Source organism: Hippoglossus hippoglossus, chromosome 1 (assembly GCF_009819705.1).
Source record: "Hippoglossus hippoglossus isolate fHipHip1 chromosome 1, fHipHip1.pri, whole genome shotgun sequence".
In the NCBI taxonomy this organism is placed as follows: Eukaryota; Metazoa; Chordata; class Actinopteri; order Pleuronectiformes; family Pleuronectidae; genus Hippoglossus; species Hippoglossus hippoglossus.
In genome coordinates this window covers 22,921,446-22,940,880 of record NC_047151.1, presented here as the reverse complement: position 1 = coordinate 22,940,880, position 19,435 = coordinate 22,921,446, and the positions used below count along the sequence as shown (strand labels likewise).

The following is a 19,435-nucleotide window of genomic DNA, read 5'->3' as shown; positions in this document are numbered from 1 at the left end:
GGTCAAAATTCCTACAATTTCCTATAAACTTCCCATCAATGAATATCAGTGAGCCTGAAGTGACTGTGCGACTTTCCTCACACGTTGGTTTGTTGCGTGCAAACCCTGAAGTCCTGCTTCCGTACGTCTCTGCGTTTGGAGCGACTCGAAGTGAAGGGCCAGTAGCACACGGACGAGAAGGCCGACCGGTAATTGTTGTTCATCCACCCGTACAGGATGGGGTTGACGAACGTGGAGCACATGGCCACGATATGGAACACGGTGAACAGCAGCTTGAAGTCCTTCATGGACATCACAGTGCTGTCGATGTCGGCCGCCAACTGGAACGCGTGGAAGGGCAGCCAGCTGATGGCAAAGACCGCCACCATGGTCAGCAGCATCTTGGTGGTCTTCTTCCTGTGCTGATGGCGGTCATTCCGGCCCCCGCGAGACTCGTGATTCTTCAGTTTGTTCCAGATGCGGATGTAAGCCACAGAGTTAATGGCCAGAGGGAGGCCATATTGACCCAGGAGCATTGATATACTGTAGATGGTTCCGTTCATGCTGTTTTCCGGCCACTCCTCCATACACACCTGAATAGACTCGTTCGGCCACAGATAAATCGTCCTGTACTCCCTGAAGATGGCGAGCGGACTAGCCAACAGGGCGCTGACGGTCCAAGTCATGACAATCACCAACGCGCACATGTCCCTGGACATCTTGGTCTCCGTGTGGTAGACGATGCTCCTGTGGCGGTCCAGGGCGATGATGTTCAAGGTGATGGTGGACACGTGCACAGCCATTTCCTGGGCGCAGGGCAGCATGAAGCACAACACATGGCCGAACTTCCACTCCCCGTACAGAGTGTTGACGAGGGTGAAGGGCAAACACAGCGTGTTGACCAGCAGGTCCGCCACCGCCAAGTTCACGATGAAGAAATTGGTCACCGTCCGTAGGTTTCTGAACTTGTAGACGACGTAAATCACCAAGGAGTTTCCAATGACTCCAAACAGTATGATGGTGCTGTAAGCAAGGATGAGAACAACTTGGACTCCCACCAGCTTGGTGCTGTCATCCAGCTGCAAGGAGTTTCCATCATTCACTGCGGCTGCGGTCGAGCAGCAGTTGGAAGATTTAACTTCAAGTGGTGAATCTTCCCCTTGAGTCGTGTTCAGTTGATCTGATGCCTCCATGGCTGACAGTCCCCATAAGTCTGTCTGTGGAAAGAGTTCTGAGTTAAGGGGCAATAAATAAAATAAAAAACGACTCCACTGATGCCTCGTAAATTCAATATTCAATTAATTTACACATTTTGCACTGCATTGCACAATCATATTGCAGAGCCAATTTGTTAGTTGTACATGTGAAGAGTGAGCATCACAGAGACAGGCTGCAGGTGATGCCTTCAGGACACTGACCCAGGAGCGGAGAATGTAGTACTGATAGCTCTCACTATCAGAAGCTCCATAAAGTGTCACTTGATGAATTCAAGTCATGATTCTCTGTTTCCAGCCAATAAAAGAACTGATGAGCTTGTAGATTTTTTACTTCTTCTACTAAAAGGCACAATGCACATTTCTTTGACGGTGGATTTTCAATTCAAATCAACATTGTTATTAATTGTTTTTAAATTGCTTTAAAAGTGAAAGTTGAAATGCAGCTGTCGGTGCTGTGGTGCCACTTGCAAATGAAAAAGACATTACACGTAATAAAATCAGCTCATACGCAAACCTACCGTGGAAAAGCAGCCAACCTCTCATTTCAAGTGTCTGGATGAAGAGATTAAAGATCAACAAGCCTTTTTGTTCCACTCACCTCAACCTGCTGGATTCTTTTAAACCTTTATGCCTCCGTGTGTCTGTGACATCCAGATAAACCAACAGATGGAAATCCTTCCAACACCGAGGAAACAATCTTCTCCCATCCAAAGCAAAGTGAGCGCAACAGCAAAAGCGCGCAGCATCAGCCAGTGCGCGCTGCAGCCGGTTTGGCACCGAGCGCGCACCACCGGCCCTGAGAGACTGTGAGAGACCCACACATGAGGGGGGGAGGAAACATCAACGACGGGAAACACTGAGGTGATGTCTGCTGCCTGTTTGCTCTGCACTGGGTCGTTTTAACGAGCGTCTCCTCCTGCTCGAATGGCAAATGTCATATTTCCGCCAATTTGTGTAAAGCAGAATGAAAAGCTAGTGCGGAGGCGTGCAATGCAGATGCAGTTTCTGTATTAAGATATTGGTAAATAACCCACAGACAGTGTGAGAAGTATCAGAACATTAACACAAGCCATTATATTAAGCTTAAGGTGAATTAATGTTGGATAATGAGCTTCTAAAGACCGATCCCTCAGTAAAGGGAGCCACGAGCTTTATTTAAGGTTTAATTTAATGTTTCTGCAAAGGATCAAAATTCTTTCTCGTAAAAACAAACGAAGTTCAGTGATACCAAGATTTCAAGCACTCAACAGTGGACAATACAAACATAAATGGATTTGGCTGCACTGCCATCCATCCATCCATCCATCCATCCATCCATCCTTCAATTCATCCTTCAATTCATCCTTCAATTCATCCATCAATTCATCATCCATCATATGACACAGAAATGTGTCACTGAACACAACAGCATCACTTTGGCCCTGACGACTTGAAGCATTTAAAGCAAACTGCCACTTTACTGAGATTTTAAAAAATAGACTGTAAATAAATGTGTCTTCACTTTCTCCCACTATCTAGAAATGAAGCCACGTGAATGATGACATCATTTGGAGCCTGTGCAGAAGCGATTGAAGGATGGAGCCACAATATCAAGGTCCTGCCGATAAACACACACATGACCAATCAGAAGTCAGTCCAAGCTGTCAATCATGACATTTCACCCATAACCCAGACTTTTCATGTTATGTTCAATGACAGTGAGAGTTCACAGTTGCATGTGTGGTACGATGCAGCCGACCCACTTCAAACTGTTTTGGGTCACAAGTTGGTTTCCACTTGTATGAACCAAGACACCATGTGGCCATTAGAAATGAACTTAGTGTCAAGCCGCCTCCTTTTGGCGAAAACACACTTTGGCCAAAGTGAAACTACACCGAGGATGAAGTATTGAGAGAAACCAGGAGACCCTGAATAGATGAGAGACGGTGGAGACGAGCCTTTAAGTAATGACCTTGTTTGAATGTCCTGCCAATTGTGTTTTTAGCTCTGGAACCACAGTTCATGTTTACCTGACAATTTCCTCTTTTCTACAATCACCAGTTCTCTACACAATTTTACATTTTTACTTTGCTTCCTTTCCAGCTGTTTTCCATTCAGGGCCACGCCACAGTTAAGTAACTTGAATGTCACTGTGATGGATCAGGCTGCACAACTCAAGACACTATCGAGAGTCTGCTGATATATCTTAATCCAATCAGTGGAGAAATGGATATCGGTTGATGCCAAGAATGATATAAGCACATTTTAGAATTCTGAAGCTCAGTGGCAAGGGTTGCAAAAAAACTTTTTAGTGAGATTGAATCAGAAGTGACAGAAAACCAAAACAGCTAAAAAGCTCTGCAGAGTCAGGTGATGAATCTGTGAGTGACTCCTTTTACATTCAGGTAAAGTCATTACAGTCTTTGGTTTCAATATTGATACCAGAGGGGGCTTAGAGAGCGTGAACATGCATGTTAAAGAAGGTGGGGAAAACAAAATCCTGGATCTGCCTGTTTGTCCGGATCCACGGCGAAATTTTTTGGGTTCCTTTCTTGCGTTAGGCCCCACCCCTCTCTGGAAATTGCTTGAGTGGTCTTTGCGTAATCCTGCTAACTAGCAAACAAATGCAGAAAAAAATATAAGTTAAAATATATGCTGTAATTATTCCATCCTGGCACCATTACCCTGTCTTTGAAAAGATGAAATGTATATGAGGCCTCGCCTTTTATGCTTTATTGATCCTATGTAGTGCAGATTGTCTCGGCTCCTTTCGTATGACCTGTCTCTCTCCACTGCACTAAACAACATCATGTTGCTGAGCTGGTAACTGAACATGACAGCGGAGAGCAGTGACTGATTAACGACCGGCTCCATCTGAGCAGAATCATGCTCCAGAGATATGTGACGGGACTGAGGTCCACCTAAATACCTGCAGGAGCCTTCATGGGTCTCACACTGTGTCTGTGGAGGACAGCGGCACATTCATCATCCTGAGCAGCAGAACCATTAAGATGCAAAGCCACACAGGACCCTGATGTCAGGGATACTTCATCCTGGCCTATTAAATGAGATTATTGACCAAATGTCACCTGTTCTTTACTATGCTGCCGACTGCGGCTCTATGTCATGATTCATGCTCCAAATACCAGCATGGAGGTGAACTGCTTAAAGGAGACAGATTATTCTCATATTCAGGTTCATCATTTTGAATTTCAATATTATTTGAAATTATTTACAAATTCTAATGTTCAGTAAACACGTCACTTATTCCTCATTCTGTCCATTGCTGCAGCTCCTCTTTTCAGCCTCTGTCTGAAACACTTGGTTTAAGCTTGTGTCTCTTTCAGGCCCAGTCCCGATAAAGCTCGGTCTGCTCTGATTGGCCAGCTGAACCACTCTGTTGTGATTGGTCGCTCTCGCTTTAGGTATGTATCATGCAATTATGGACCATTGTGTATATTTGTGTATATCATGAGAGGAGCTCCCTTTATCGTGGACTTTGTGCTATGTAACTTTTACATTCACAAAAAAACTCTAAAACACACTAGAGGAATGAAAAATTGAAAAAGCATTAAAATATCACCTTTAAACCAGAAGCAGTTCTCTCTACATTACGTGTAATAGTTGCTGTGCTGTTATAGTTTTTGGCCTGAGCTGTAGTTAATGACATTAAGGCCATTGTTTTCAGTTGGGTTGATGTTTTGCAAAAATCTGCAAATCAACATGGTATACATGAAGCATTGATGCTTGTTTTTACAAATTAATAACCTACGCTAGAAATTAAATAATTACTTTCCTCACATAAACAATTTTTTACAGATATACAGTATTGGCTTATACTACCTACACCAAGGTGGTTATGTTTGTTCCCCTGTGGTGGGATGGTCTGTCTGTCAGTTGCTTGGTCCATCAGTCGGTGGTTTGGCTGATCGGTTGGTTTGTTGGTATTTCAGCAGGATTACACAAACACTTCTGAATAGATTTCAATGAAAAAATTATGGGATATTGACCAAGAAAGAACAAGAAATATGCCATCTGGCCTCAGCTGTCTGATTCAGACCTAATGAGAAAATAAAGGCCGAGCAGGTTTCACCTCTTGGAATATGTTTTCTTCTCCCTTCATCTGCACACACACACCAGAGTCTTTTATGAATCACAATGAGTTGATCACGATCCGCCCTCAGTCATGGCCGCTGCAAATTTGCTGTTGAATAACAAAAATGCATCATCCTTCCTTTTCACATGCACCTGGATTCCAGTGCGTGTATAGAATCAATTAAGACCAGTATTGCCACACTGGTCTCTACCATTTGCAGCAAATGGTCTTTCCACTTACTTCTCTACCTCTGCCATTCATCATCATTACTACAGTTGCTGCTCGGCCATATTTACCAAGTTAATGTTTAATAAAGACGTGGAACACAACAACTGTGTCCGTCAGCAATAAGCAGCCATTTCTCCTATGTAAACTCCACATAGCTTATATAGGAGAAATGCTTCTACAACTAAACTGCAACAGCAAACATGTTTTGTAGGAAACATATTTGTATCCGTGTAACATTTTCTTTAATTGTGTTGTTTACCAGGTGCCGACAGTGTTGAGGCTGAATTCATTGGTAAAATCTCAATATACAACATGTTTATCTCCATTTGTACTGACCAAGCATCATTAAACTTATTTAATCATAGCTTAAGGCACTCACAGCTCTTCGTTAAAGTTAAAAGTTAAAATCGTTCAGACACAACTGATAATTAACTTTTAATCCAAACCACCTAAATCGTGTCTAAAGTGCTTCTGCTGCCACAGATGCTGTGTTCGTCATAGGTGTCATCAGGGTCTGAGCCTCAGAGGATACAGCCATGAGTGTTTTATGAAATAGCCCTGGATACACATGCAAGCGCACGCGCACACACACACACACACACACACACACACACACACACACACACACACACACACACACACACACACACACACACAAACAAACAAATAAACACACACACAACGTTGAGGGCTTAGCCAAGATGGGAAATCTTTCGATTTTACCTGATAATTGCACCAATTTCGTCTGTTGTGAACTTGTTGCTCTTTCAAGTTCTCTCTCTCTCTCTCATTATCTCTATCCTCCCTAATAGATAGATGGATGGAGATAGATAGATAGATAGAGAGATAGAGAGACAGAGGGATGAGGTCAGAGGATGTTATGGAAGATGGATGTTATCAGAGCACAGACTCCACTGGTCACCCTGGCCTGCAGTAAATCAAACAGTGAACAGCTGGAGAAAGCTTGGCTGGCATCTCACAATGTGCATTAATGGTTTTGCTTTATGCACCATGTGTGTGTGTGTGTGTGTGTGTGTGTGTGTGTGTGTGTGTTTGTGTGGGGTGGGGTGGGGGGGGGGGGGGGGGGGGGGGGTGAGGTGAAATATCTGTGTCACTTCTCAGGGAATTTCTTTACATTTTTTCCTCATTTGCACTTGTTTGCCCATAGATCATTCTTGAAGTCTTTTTCATCCCTTTTATGGAGATAAATAAACGATATATCTTAGCAATGCGGATCTACAATCACCATTAAACTATGATACATGTTTATTAAGTTATATATATACTCCATGCTCACGTCTAAGTATCTCCTCCGGGGCATGAAGCCATTCAGAGCGTGCTCCCTTTGGGCACAAGATGCCTCAATGATTTATCACTCTGACTCTTATTCTTACAATAATTCATTAATCTGAATTTCAGAGTTGCTTTAAATAATATTTGTGTTGTCTCATTGTGTCGCTGAGTATCTCGACAGTCGGTCGTTTCTTCGTGTGACCATTTTCTTTGCCTGCCTTGACATTCTCTGGGAAAAAGCTAAAAGAACATTTAGGAACGTTGCATACATCTTATTCTCTGTGAACAATGACAGACAGTTGACCACATTCTCAGCAGCAAAGAGCAAAACATTTAACTCTTTATTAAATTATTATTAGTGCTTATTTTTTCCCAGGCCTGTATTAATCAATTTGTCCCTCGGAGCTATGCTGTTTTTTCCATTTGGCAGCACACAGGATATTATTAACTTTGATGGCAGCAAAGGAAATGAGAAAATAAATATAAGAAACAACGACAACTGGACACAGGTAGAAATACATGTTTAATGTACAGAGGAAAACATATTTAATCTATCAAAGTACTATTACATAAGAAGGTTATTGCACTTTGTCCAAGCCAACCTTTAGGATAGAGCACGATGGGAACATAAAACACTGACAAATTTCTTTTTTAATGATCGTAAAATGTAGAACAATATCCACTGTGATATTCCTGCAAGCTCTTGCTACAAACATCACGTATATATCATCGCTAAAGTTTATATCATGGGTCAGTTTCTTCTTTTTAATGTCTCTCAAGATTTCCTGTGCTGCTACTCTTAAACGAGACTAATGTGGAACATCAGAGCTGAAGAATAACAGATACATTTAAAAAAACAAGATAAAAAGTTAATACTATCTAGACATATATATAAAATAATCTACAACCGTCCAAATAAAGACATTTTATTACTGAGAACAGGTTTTGTTTCCCTGCGACCTTGAGTCAAACCACAGGACCTCATTTCACCATCCACTGGTGAGTTAGGATAGAGTCTTTACTCGTGAGGCCTTCAGGCCGCCATCCAGATGGTGAAGGAGACGAGCACGGTCGGTAAAACAGTCAGCGGCGTCACGCAGCCCAGGTACAGCACGAGTCCCGCTCCGCACAGTGCAGTCAGGTAGGCGTTCATCCTGCTGCACACGATCTTCCTCACTGTCGTGCAGAACTGAGGGAAGAGAACGCAGGAATTAGACTGATGATGATGGTGATTTAGGACCAAATAAGTGATGATTGATCAATCAATCAAAGCACCAGCATTGTTTGACAATCTACCAACCAACACTTGCTGGTTTAGGCTTAGTTAAGGCTGGTGACCAGGCAAGAAGAGATTAGACTTGTCAGCACTTTATCTGTTTTTAAACCATTGCTTAAACATATTTTTATAGGAAATACTTTTAATGTCTGATTTTAACTCATTAAACTGATGTTATTTGTATTTGGTATTTTTCCTTGTTACCTTTCCTATTCTCGTTTTGTCTTGTTTTGTTCTGTGTTGTTTTATTTCAATGTATTTTGTAAAGCACTTTTTTGCCTTGTTTAAAAATAAGTGCCCAAATAATAACAAAAGAAGATAAATATAAATAATAAAACCTTCAGATTATAAGAAACTACATCAATACATGTTTAATGCAACATTTTTGACTCTGTGTTGAAATGAATTGTTCTTTGGGATAGAACAGAAAGTTACAGACGTCTAACCTGCTGTTTTCCATTAGTCCTTCAGTGTTGCTCTGAGAGAGAAACCCAAGTCCTCATTACCGGCAGGAAAACATTTGTGCACAATGAAACTCTAGGTGGAGCCACTCGCCTGGTGAGTAAAGTTTCACCCCAGTGGACTGAAAAGCAAACATGAATCCAAATGTCAGCATGACGGTGTTTTTCTTCAGTCACACACCTTCATAAGGACATTAACATTACACAGAGTATTACAGGCAAACTGTCTCTGTCTAAATCCCTTGGAAATAACTAAAGCTATTTCAAATGCTGCATGTGTGCACGTGACCTTTGTAATGCAAATTCTGGGAGGAATTAAAGATTAACGTGAATAAAAAAAGAGGAAATCAGCTTTTCCAAATAACCCTGGTACTCACTGCTCTTAAGAAAGTAGATTTTGACAAGCTGCTCAACCAGGATATAAATAGTGGGAATTGGGAATATTTCGAAACCCATTTGTGGCATTTTTTACAAGCTATGCTGTTTATTCTTTTATTTACTAACTCTAACCCCTGAGTAACACAATCCCAGCAAATGTTGGGCAAGAGTACACAAGTGCAGGTAAAGCCGGGACAGGTCGTGTGTAACAGGGCTGACAGAGATAACTTTAAAATGTAGATAGAACCTCCTCCTACTGAGAAACTGCAGAATTCAAGTTCTGAATGCATTGTAACAAATTTCATAGAATCTGTCACAAGCTTCAACATAACAGCTTCAACCAGGTTCATCAGTAACGTTCATCTCAACCCACTGAACAGAATCTTAAGACCGAGCAGCAAAATATTTGGACTGGAGCAGGAACCATTGATATTGATTTATTTGAATTGATTTGTCTCATAACCAACACTCACAGGCCCTTCTATACAATAAAATAGTTATAGGTAGTTGGAATCGTTCCTCTCATTTCAGACAATCTGGGGTCAGCTGTGGCTTAGGAAGAGGTAGAGTGGGTCGTCCACCGACCAGAAGGTTCACGGGTCGTTCCCCGTCTCCCTCCAGCTGCACCGGCAGTGTGTGAGTAATATATGGTAGAGAAATGCTGATGCACCATATGAATGTGTGTGAATGGGTGAACAGCAAAAAACTGTACTGGTCACTAAGACTAGATCAGTGCTATATAAATACAGACCATTTAGCATTTATCTTATTTACACTGGCTGTAAAGAAGATCCTCATAAACATGATTCAGTATGAGTGGTGTGAAACAAAATCTACGAATCCTGTATTTTACAGTTATTCACTAAAGTTTCTAAATTAATTCAATCATAGTTGAAATCATGTCTTTTAATTGACCAAATATTTCCAAATGGATATATTTTCTTTTGTCATATAAGTGTAGCCTTGCATATTTCATATATTGTGTATAGAATGTGTTGTCCTTTATTTATTTTAATCTGTATTCTTGTAAACTTGCATGAACTCTATGTTTCTTTACTGTATATGTCACAAACATTAAATCTCTACTGACTGGAAGCTGGAGACAGTACCTGGTACGTCTGGTAGCTGATGGCCATCCCGTATCTGCAGTACATGACGTAGTGTTCACAGTTGTACCACAGTAAGCTGTAGTTGACCGAGCCCAAGAGTTTCTCCGCCCTCCGAGCCACCTCATCCCCATCTAGCGGCGGCTGGCTGCACACTTTGTCCATGTGGTTGATGAGGATCTCTGAACCGTAGGCGAAATCCACCACAGAGTCCACTCTGACGCTGGCAACCTTGGTGATAACCCCGAGCAGCAGCCGGTTGTTCGTCACCATCTTGGCAATCGCTGATTTATTCCTGGTAATCACGGGCAGGATGTCCGGGATGAGATGAGCCACGCGGTTGTCGCCCAGGTAGATACCGAAATGTGTGAATAGCGTCCTGGGGACCTCTAAAAGGTCACCGCACTTGTAGAGGGACAAGTCATACTTAGAGTCGTCCTCCTCCTCCTTTTGGGACGCCGCGAAGAAGAAGTTGAGCAGCTGGTAGAGAAACATGGTGGCAGAGTGCGGCAAAGGGCCACACATGAGCATTTTATTTACTTTGGAGCAAGGAGGAGCCATCGTGGTTAGTAGGATTAAACATTGGTCAACGCTGCAGGTTGATTTTGACAGAAATAAAGGAGCTTTCTCTAATCACTCTTCTGTGTGGTGGGATTTTGAAACCCGGGCCTTGTTTGTGGCATATTCAGGTCAAGGGTCCTCGTTAAGAAGGCTGGAAGTTAAATCCTCATTTAACAAAGGTCGCAGATATTGAGCCATCACAAAATAAAACAGCCTTTTATTCATGGTTTAGTCTGGGCTCCAATTTGACTCATCATTATTCAGCACTTTCCTGCATAAGAAGAATTTAGAAGAATAGTGAAAGTGAAAGATGTAAGTTTACCTACAGCAAAAGTCGGACATCATATTTCACACAGTCTTACTAGGTAAAAGAATTATAAATGTCATGAAGTGATAGAAACACAATTACATGCGTATTGTAAAGTTTTCTATTCACAGGTAGAGATTTATAGCAACATGAAAATACGACTGCTTCAGTCATCAGATTATTGATTTTACCCCAAACCAGCTCAGCCAATAACCAAATAGACCATTTGAGATTATGTTTACCTCCATCATGAAGGTTATGTTTTTATTTCATGATTTTGCATGATTGCCCCAAAACGACTGAACCGATGTCCATGACATTTTGATCATGGGTGGGGCATGACACATGAAGAACCCATACATTATTTGAGTGGATGCAGATACATATTATTATGATTATTAATTATGATTATTATTCCAATATTTTTGGAGCGTTTCACTTTTATTGACTGGATCTATGTCAATCAATCCTAATTCATGTTATATTACATGTATTTTTCTACAGCGGAGGTTTTTTCTATTTTGTGATTTTGTTATTATAATTTTGTTCATCTTTATTAATCTTTTTTTTAAATTATATTTAACTTTCATCACACAGAACAGAACGAAACATCAACAACCTTACAATACAAACAAAAACATAAAAGACAATAATCACAAAAGACCAAAATAAGCCAGACTGTACAGAGATAACTACATTACTGCCGACATTAATCAGCTTTATTTTTTTAACTGAACGAATGATTTATGTAGCCTGTAACGTTGTAGTTATCTCTGTACATCTTTATTTATCTTAAACTAAATTAAGCATGAAATGGAGAGAGAGAGCGGAGGAAGAGACGCTGCAAAGGTAGTAAGCAATTCTTTTTTTTTGCACTTTCTTTAACATGGCGAATTAGAGCGTTAGCGTCGACACACCCTCCGAGCGCTCTTCTAGTTCAGGTTCATTTAGAGCTCTGCTTCCACGGTCATGTTAGTGCAGATATATGAAGGCTCATGCTCACACAAGACACACAAATAAAAAATAAATGGTTTATTAAACATTTGTCATATTTACAGGTTTATATTAAGTACAATGCGATAAAAAAAAGCTGCTGTATATACACAGTACATTACGATACTCTGAGATTGTTACATGTACCTCTTTATATCCACTTCTGTGGCGACTCAAATGTTAAAAATGCAAACACACGAATCACAAAATTGAATCTTATACCAAAGATTTCCTGCATTTGACCACACTTTTTAAGTTTAAGGCATAAAGGACAAAATCAATGCACAGTCACATCCAACAGTCTACTCAGTGAAATGAAGGTGTTGTTGTGAAGCGGGCTTTGAAAGGCGTCACATGACAAGAGTCTGGAAGAGGGGCCCAGTCCCTCTTTGCCAAGCGAAAGTTCAGTTCAGTTTGTCCCCGTGCGCTGGGCCCCTCTAACCAGCCATCCACAGCGTGAAGGGGATGAGAATTGTGGGTAATGTAGTTGAAGCCGCCATGCCAAAACACACAATGGAGATAATTCCCAGCAGCCCTGAGGCGATGACGCAGCGCTGGTCTCTGATGATTGATTTCAGACACTCGCAGAACTACAGGGAGAAAGAAAGAAGAAAGAAAAAAATCAGTAACTTCACATGTTGGATGGATTATTGGATCACGTTTGATTATGTTCTCGCTGCAGGAAAGTTTCCGCTCAGTCGTCACCTGGAAAGTGTAAAAAAATCTTCAAACGTGCGTCCAACGGTTTAACTGCTGCTGTAAATCAGTTTGTGAGGTTACAGCCAGTTCACTCACTGTGGTTCGCTGAATTTAGATTTCCACCGTTGTTTTGGAATGTGCACCAGTTAAATGGACGAGAACGTGAACTCTGGGTTTACTGGGTTTCTAGCAGATGTGGTGATTAAGTCTGCATCTGCTAACAATAAAACAATAACACATTTTTAAATCATACATTTAGCTTTTTGGAGGAAATGAGCATCAGAAGACACATATTTAATGAGATTGGTGTCATATTTCAACCGACATCTAGAGAGGCAACGAATCAGGATCTGTGATGTCAGAGACGTCCTGTGTGTTGTTTGAAGACCTAATTTCACTTGATGCTATGGTCACATGACAAATATTCCTAAATATTACATTTATTATATAGATACAATATGAATACAACTCAAATAGTTTCAAACCAAGTGACAGAGGGGGCCTGGAACCAGGTAGTTTTGGTTCTTTGTTGGTTTTTTGTTTACCCTATATTTAGTCTGAGCTGTGGTTAATATTATATTATTATATCTTATTAATGTTTTATCCACATTTTAAATGTATGAGACTTACTTTCTCCGTGCATGGACGTGACGTGAGGTATTGTCTTTATTTTTTTTTTCTGTTTACTTAAATATGATTCATTGATTTGTCTAGGTTATACATAAAGCACCATGGTTAGGAGGGAGCCCAACCATGGTGCTTTATGTATAACCTAGACCCTGATTCCAATCAATCAATTTGTACCTTAGTACATGTTTTATTTGTCAAATGTAAGTTTAGTAGCTTAAGATGATACAACCCCATGATCTCATCAATATTAAACACATGCTCCTGACTTGATGGTGGCTGTGAGAAGTGCATTGCTTCAACATGGGGGCTTTCGTTCACATGTGTTTCAGGTTAGGGTCACAATTCTTGAATCTTAAGTTCATGTCCTTTTACTCCCGGGGGGGGGGGGGGGGGGGGGGGGGGGAGTATATGGGGGCCCCCAACCACAAATTTTGCCCATGTGCCATCAAACATGTTAATCCGGCACTGTTGACAAAAACAAGTGAAAGTGGATTTGAATGAGGCATCATGTTTCTATTCTAATACACTGCAACATATGGGATGCACTGAGCCTCACATAGATTACATGGCTTTTATGCTTAGATATTTAATTCTGCTGTGGAGCGTTACCTTCTCTGTCTGCCTGCTCGCTGCATGTCCATATCTGCAGAGGGTCACAAAGTGTTCACAGTTATTCCACAGCAGACTGTAGGGGATCGATCCCACGTGTTTCTCAGCCCTCTTGGCCACCTCTTCGTTGGGGAACGCCGGCGCCTTCATCGTCTTATCCATGGGGTTCACCAGGATGTTGCAGCCATACGCAAAGTCCTCCAGGGTGTCGACGCGCACCGTGGCACACTTGTACACGCAGCCGAGGATGAGCCTCTTGTTGGAGATGACGGAGCCGATGAGCCTCTGGTCGGTTGTCAGCACGGGGAGGATGTCGGGGATCATGTGAGCCACCTTGTTGTCACCCAGGTAAATACCGAAGTGCGTGAAAAGGGTTCTCGGCACCTCGAGCAGGTCTCCTCGGCGCGGGGGAGCACCGCGCTGCGCGGGACGCTCCTGCTCCTCCTGCTGCTCCTGCTGCTCCTCCTGCTCCTCTGCGTCCAACCAGCTGCACTCGAACAGTTTGAAGTTGGAGAGGAGGGAGAGCTTCTCCACCAGGAAGGTCAGCAGCTGCAGCATCGTGAGCGCGTAACAGGGGAATGTCTGCGAGAGCGCGAGTGGAGCGAGCTTTTTATCCACGGTGGCTCGAGGACGCGGGTGACCTTTTGCACGTGCGCCTTCTCCTTTTTCACAAATGTGCAGCAGCGCTCCATTAATCTTGTTTTGTGCTAACGCAGCACAGAGAGGAGGAGAATTAGCTGTGGAGCACGGGATTCATTTCTAATCCTTAATAATGAATTATAATCATTCATGAGAGAAAACCTCCCTCTGATGGTGTCTATCCTCCTCACAACCTGGCAACCCAAAAGAGACTTGTCCTTATAGCTCATCACACATCTGTAAAGCCCTTTATGAAGGGTGTCTTATTATTAAGTGGAATAACATTATTTTCAAAAGTAAGGAGGTTTGTTGGAAAAGAATCAAATAAGATACAGTATTGGGGGAAATTCAGTTGTCATTGTGGCAGATATTTAAAAAGAGGTATAATATAGAGAGCGATATAATATTAATAGAAAAGTACAACATTTAATAAAATAATAAGAATAACAAAATAAAAATAAAGAGATAAATGTAGAGCCTCATATTCAATCCATTTAAAAGTTAGCGAAGCATAAAAGGAGAATATAAGTCCACTGGAAAGTTGGTTCCTGCTGCTAAATGCTGTTGTGACTGTCACCACCAGTAAGTATTTATATTTCCAGTCATGTTTCCAGTAGGATTTACTCTATAGCAACAACACCAGTACATTAACTCACTGGAGGCTGTGACGAGATTAACCACTGGAGGTAATGAGCTCCATTGTTCAGTCCTCATTTAAAAACTGAGAAGAAAATCACATTGCTTCTAACTTTGTGGGAACAGTTTTGGGGGAAGGTCCGTCTCTGTTTCAGGTCCGTCTCTGTTTCAGGTCCATGGTTGGCTGAGTTTGGTGTGGAAGAACTTGACTGGGCCGCACTGAGCCCTGACCTCAATCCCATCAAACTCCTTTGGGATGGAGTAACTAACTCATAGAGGCTGCTCTGTTCTGTCCCATCCTCAATCCAGGATCAGGCCTGAATGAGCTGCCGGCTGCGCTGCGCTGATGACCTGCACCTTCTCAGAGGAACCACATGATGAGATAAAACATTCCTCTGACCCGATTACCATAATCCTGTCGGGTTTCGGTTTCACGCTCATCTTTAAACCCCAAATACCTTGAGGAATGCTTCAGCCTGTTGGATCTCAGCGTCTCTGAGTCGTTTGTTACATTTACTGACCCGGATCTGTAAAATTCTTATATGAGGGAAACATGCTGGTGTTTCGTTTAGGCCACGTAGCTGCTTGTTCAGACTGCGGGGAAACCAGTTTGACCAACAAAGTGAACACATACCCTACTTTTGATACTTTTGAGAAAGTTTGTGACTGGGATTAATGAGCTATACCATTTGAAATTCTTCTAACCTGGAAAACTTTCAGATGATAAGCTTGTTCATAAATGATAAGCAAAAGCAGGTTATCACTGTTTGTAAAGTGCATGAGAGGCCAATTAAAATCCTACACCACTCCAATCTGTAAATATGTAGTTTACTGAGAGTTAACAGAAATGTTGGGGTTAAAGCTCGATCTTTTACTTTCAGAGCTTATTTTCAATAATCAATAAATACTCTGATAGATTGGCAGTACTGCTATGTTAGAAAATGTAATATTTCATCCTGAAAGTACAAGAATATTCAAGTAAAGTAACTAAGTAATGTAATTGTACTTGAGTATAGTAGATTGTGTGTAAAATGTATTTTCACGTGACTCATAAGCTGCTTTCAGACCTGCACTGAAGTCCAGATACTCTCCTGAAATTTTCTGGAGGGGCTGCATGTGAGAATGCAAATATGTGATTTGGTCACTCCCAACGTTTTCCAGAACGTTTCCTGCCAGGCCCAATGAAAATGTCCGGAAAGTGTCCGGGTGTGAGAATACAGCAGGATATTGTCCGGAAAATTCACATCAGGCAAGTAGGTCTGTTGATGACGTCTCTAACACGAGACAAACTCAAACTTCAATAAAAAACGAAATTAACTCAAATATTTCAGGATGAGAAAGAGACACGTTACACACGGAAGACACTGACGAAGATGTCAGACACTTGAATGTTACAGACATTTTCTTGTTGTTGTGAACATGTCTGACTCGGACAATGCAGAGTTCATATCTGAAAACAGCCAGTATTACTTTATATGTGTCTGACATCTTTTATTGAAGAGCCGCTGAAGGACCAAGTGAAGCCTCTCCAAATTAAACACGGACGTAATATCAATGCAACAGTGCTGTAATATTACCAGTAACATATTGTGGTCAACCTCATTGGAAACTTAAGAAAACTGCATCATACAAAATATGTTCCCTATGATATTATTTAAAATCCTGTGTGTTGTGTGGACAACGGAGCGTCGGCCTCGCTGCCTGTTCCAGTCACACCATCACACCACCTTCAGCTGAGTGGACTTACCGTCGCTGACCGCAGGTTGAACCCCGAGTTGGCACCACAACAAACCTTTGCCCTGTGTCCGGGGGGAGATTTACACCGTGGTCAACTGGCTCCAGACTTATCGCTGTGCGGGACCAGGCTCTTTAAAATTAATTCCTGGTCAGACAACCTGTGAACTATGTCGACTTTATTTCTTAAAACCTAAGTTGATTACCGGTGGAGCCATTTTCTAGAGACGCAAAAGAAAAACAATGACTCAGCAGCGTATTCCTATGACTGGATTTACAGGGTAAATAGAGGGGATTGCAACTGCAGATTATTATATTGCACAGATTATATGTTGTTTTATATTCTGATGTAGAAGAAGACGAATGTCAGGCTGGCATCAACGAGAACAACAACGCCAGAGCACATCTCAACATCCAGGACGCAGTGTTCAGAGCGAGTCTCCACGTCTTCATGGCACTTAGAGGGAGAAAGAGACACTTTCCATCTGGTGCTGCTGCACAAAGAGGCCAGTTCAGCAAAAGTTCAGCACTGTTTAGGTTCATGTCCCTGGCAGTTCACTCTCAGGTCAGCGAGGCTTTATATCCATCAGGAGCCTGTTTCTCCCACATAATAAAAAGCAGGTCACCAGGAGGTGGTTAAGGTAAGATTTATCATCTAACGTCAACACGGGGCCGACGGACGAATCGTCAGTTTGCTCTGTTTGGTCACATGTGTCTTCACCGTTTGTTTTGATGCCTCCTGCAACCTGGCATATGTTCAGAAATGTTATTCATATGCACGGTCCCTGACAAATAAGGTGATAAAGTAAAGTAAAGGGTGATATATGGAAGCCTTGAAGCCATTTTTCCAGGAGGGGCTGCACACGAGAACGCAGAAGACGCTGACGAAGATGGCAACACACGTTTCACTTTGTCCAACAATATCACTTTAACTCACTTCCACCAAGCAGCAGCAAAGATGGGATGTAATTAATAATTTCAAAATAAAAGACTTGCATTAACCCACTGACTTTGTAACCCACAAGAATCCACAGCAGGGAAACATTTGCGTTTTTAAAAAAGAAGCATCAAACTCATCTGTTACAGGAGGAAGACGAGTATTTGTGTTTACTGTGACTCAAAGCAAACACAGAGGCATGAAACCAGAGACGTGTGGGAAGGAGGCCGTGAGGTGATTGGCTGTTTTTTACTGTCCTGGAGTTGTGAAATTAGATATGTAAATACAATAAAGTTTGACGTCTTTGAACATGAAATAAATCAGGTTATAAGTAAGTTTAAATTCATGTCTCTCTGTGGGTAAAGTCCTCCACAGCACAGCAGCGAGCACCAGCGTGTGTTGTCAAATGTTTGTCCTGTTAATCACACTTTAATCACACTTGTTGCATGATACACTGCAAGAAGTGCAACTGATTGTGCTTTTAGTTTCCAGCCTTGATTGTGAATGAATCTTATTCAGGTTCCTCACCAGGATTTTCAATGTCTACACCACCACTCAATCCTGTATCACCCTCACACCTCCAGAAGCAAATGTTCACGTTAAAAGAGAGAAACCTGATTTATGCGTCTCCACTTTGTGTGTCGGCTCAAACAAAGACTCACATACTGTATCCAGTTTTTTTGGGGGGGGGGATGCCATAAAACTCTTTTAACCAGAGCTACCAAATGAACTCCGTGTACTAATACATGTGAGTTCACAGATGGTTTGGTTTATTGTAGTTCCACTCCCACTAGTGGTTTGACTGACCAGTGCAGCCAGTTAGGACATCGGTTCCAGTTAACCCTTTTCTGCAGAGTTCAAACATCACCACAAGTTGCCTGTTTCAACAGTCCCAGTCTGAAGTAACAGTCAAATAGAGACTGTGACAAATCCGATTCTGACCTGATGCCCTCATTAGCAGGACAACAACATTTTCTTAGGAGCTTTATAGAAAGTTTAAACAAAACTAAACATTGTTTGCTCTTAAACTGCTATGGTTACAGGTTGATAAGGTTCATGGACACAACTTGGTAAAATGACTTGGTTGAGATAAGGAAATAAGGAACAGGAATCTTGTTCTTGTCTCAAATATGCAATTCAAAAAATACTAAATGTCATAATTTACATTTGCAATCTCTGACATTGTGATTACACCTTATTCATTCAAGGAAACTACTTATATTACACATGTTTGACTTGCTTTTTTTTTAATTATCATTTTATTGTTGTCCTTCCTAACAGTTCAAGTCAGGCCAGTTTTATTTACACTGCGCAAAATTAGAACAAAAGTAGTTTTTGAACCAATGTAAAGTGTCTATGAGCACTTTTAAAAGTGATACATGAATAAGATGTATTATAATTGTAATTATCAAAGAAATTATCTCAGGGCTTTTTTATCATATAGAAAGATCTAGATGTTGATATTACGATATTACGATATTATTTATTTTTTATTTTTTCCTTTATTTCTTTATCTCTTCAGAATGTTGGAGACGTCCCATTAAAAGTTCATAAGTGACTCTGGCTGATCTAAAATTTATATTTTCCTCAGCCACGTTCCCAAAAAGTATTTATACACAACTCACCAATGTAATAATGTTGTAATGATTTATAACATGATTTATAATGATTTTTTTT

The 19,435-nt window shown here is 41.4% G+C and overlaps 3 protein-coding genes across 3 annotated transcripts; all 3 read right to left on the bottom strand.

The window, feature by feature from the left end:
• Positions 1-52: 52 nt before the first annotated feature.
• Positions 53-1,882, bottom strand: npy2r (neuropeptide Y receptor Y2). The gene is made up of 2 exons (XM_034589315.1): positions 1,795-1,882; positions 53-1,196 (listed from the first exon to the last, which is right to left on the bottom strand). The coding sequence occupies exon 2, from the start codon at positions 1,170-1,172 to the stop codon at positions 78-80; it is 1,095 nt and encodes a 364-aa protein (XP_034445206.1). The 5' UTR covers positions 1,173-1,196; positions 1,795-1,882; the 3' UTR covers positions 53-77.
• Positions 1,883-7,707: 5,825 nt separating this feature from the next.
• si:dkey-30k22.5 (lecithin retinol acyltransferase family protein) lies at positions 7,708-10,970 on the bottom strand. Its single transcript, XM_034587186.1, has 2 exons — positions 10,017-10,970; positions 7,708-7,981 (listed from the first exon to the last, which is right to left on the bottom strand). Exons 1-2 carry the CDS (start codon positions 10,572-10,574, stop codon positions 7,826-7,828), a joined length of 714 nt encoding a protein of 237 aa, XP_034443077.1. The 5' UTR covers positions 10,575-10,970; the 3' UTR covers positions 7,708-7,825.
• A 928-nt stretch (positions 10,971-11,898) lies between these two features.
• lrata (lecithin retinol acyltransferase a) lies at positions 11,899-14,480 on the bottom strand. The gene is made up of 2 exons (XM_034583192.1): positions 13,813-14,480; positions 11,899-12,464 (listed from the first exon to the last, which is right to left on the bottom strand). The coding sequence occupies exons 1-2, from the start codon at positions 14,368-14,370 to the stop codon at positions 12,312-12,314; spliced, it is 711 nt and encodes a 236-aa protein (XP_034439083.1). The 5' UTR covers positions 14,371-14,480; the 3' UTR covers positions 11,899-12,311.
• Positions 14,481-19,435: the final 4,955 nt, after the last annotated feature.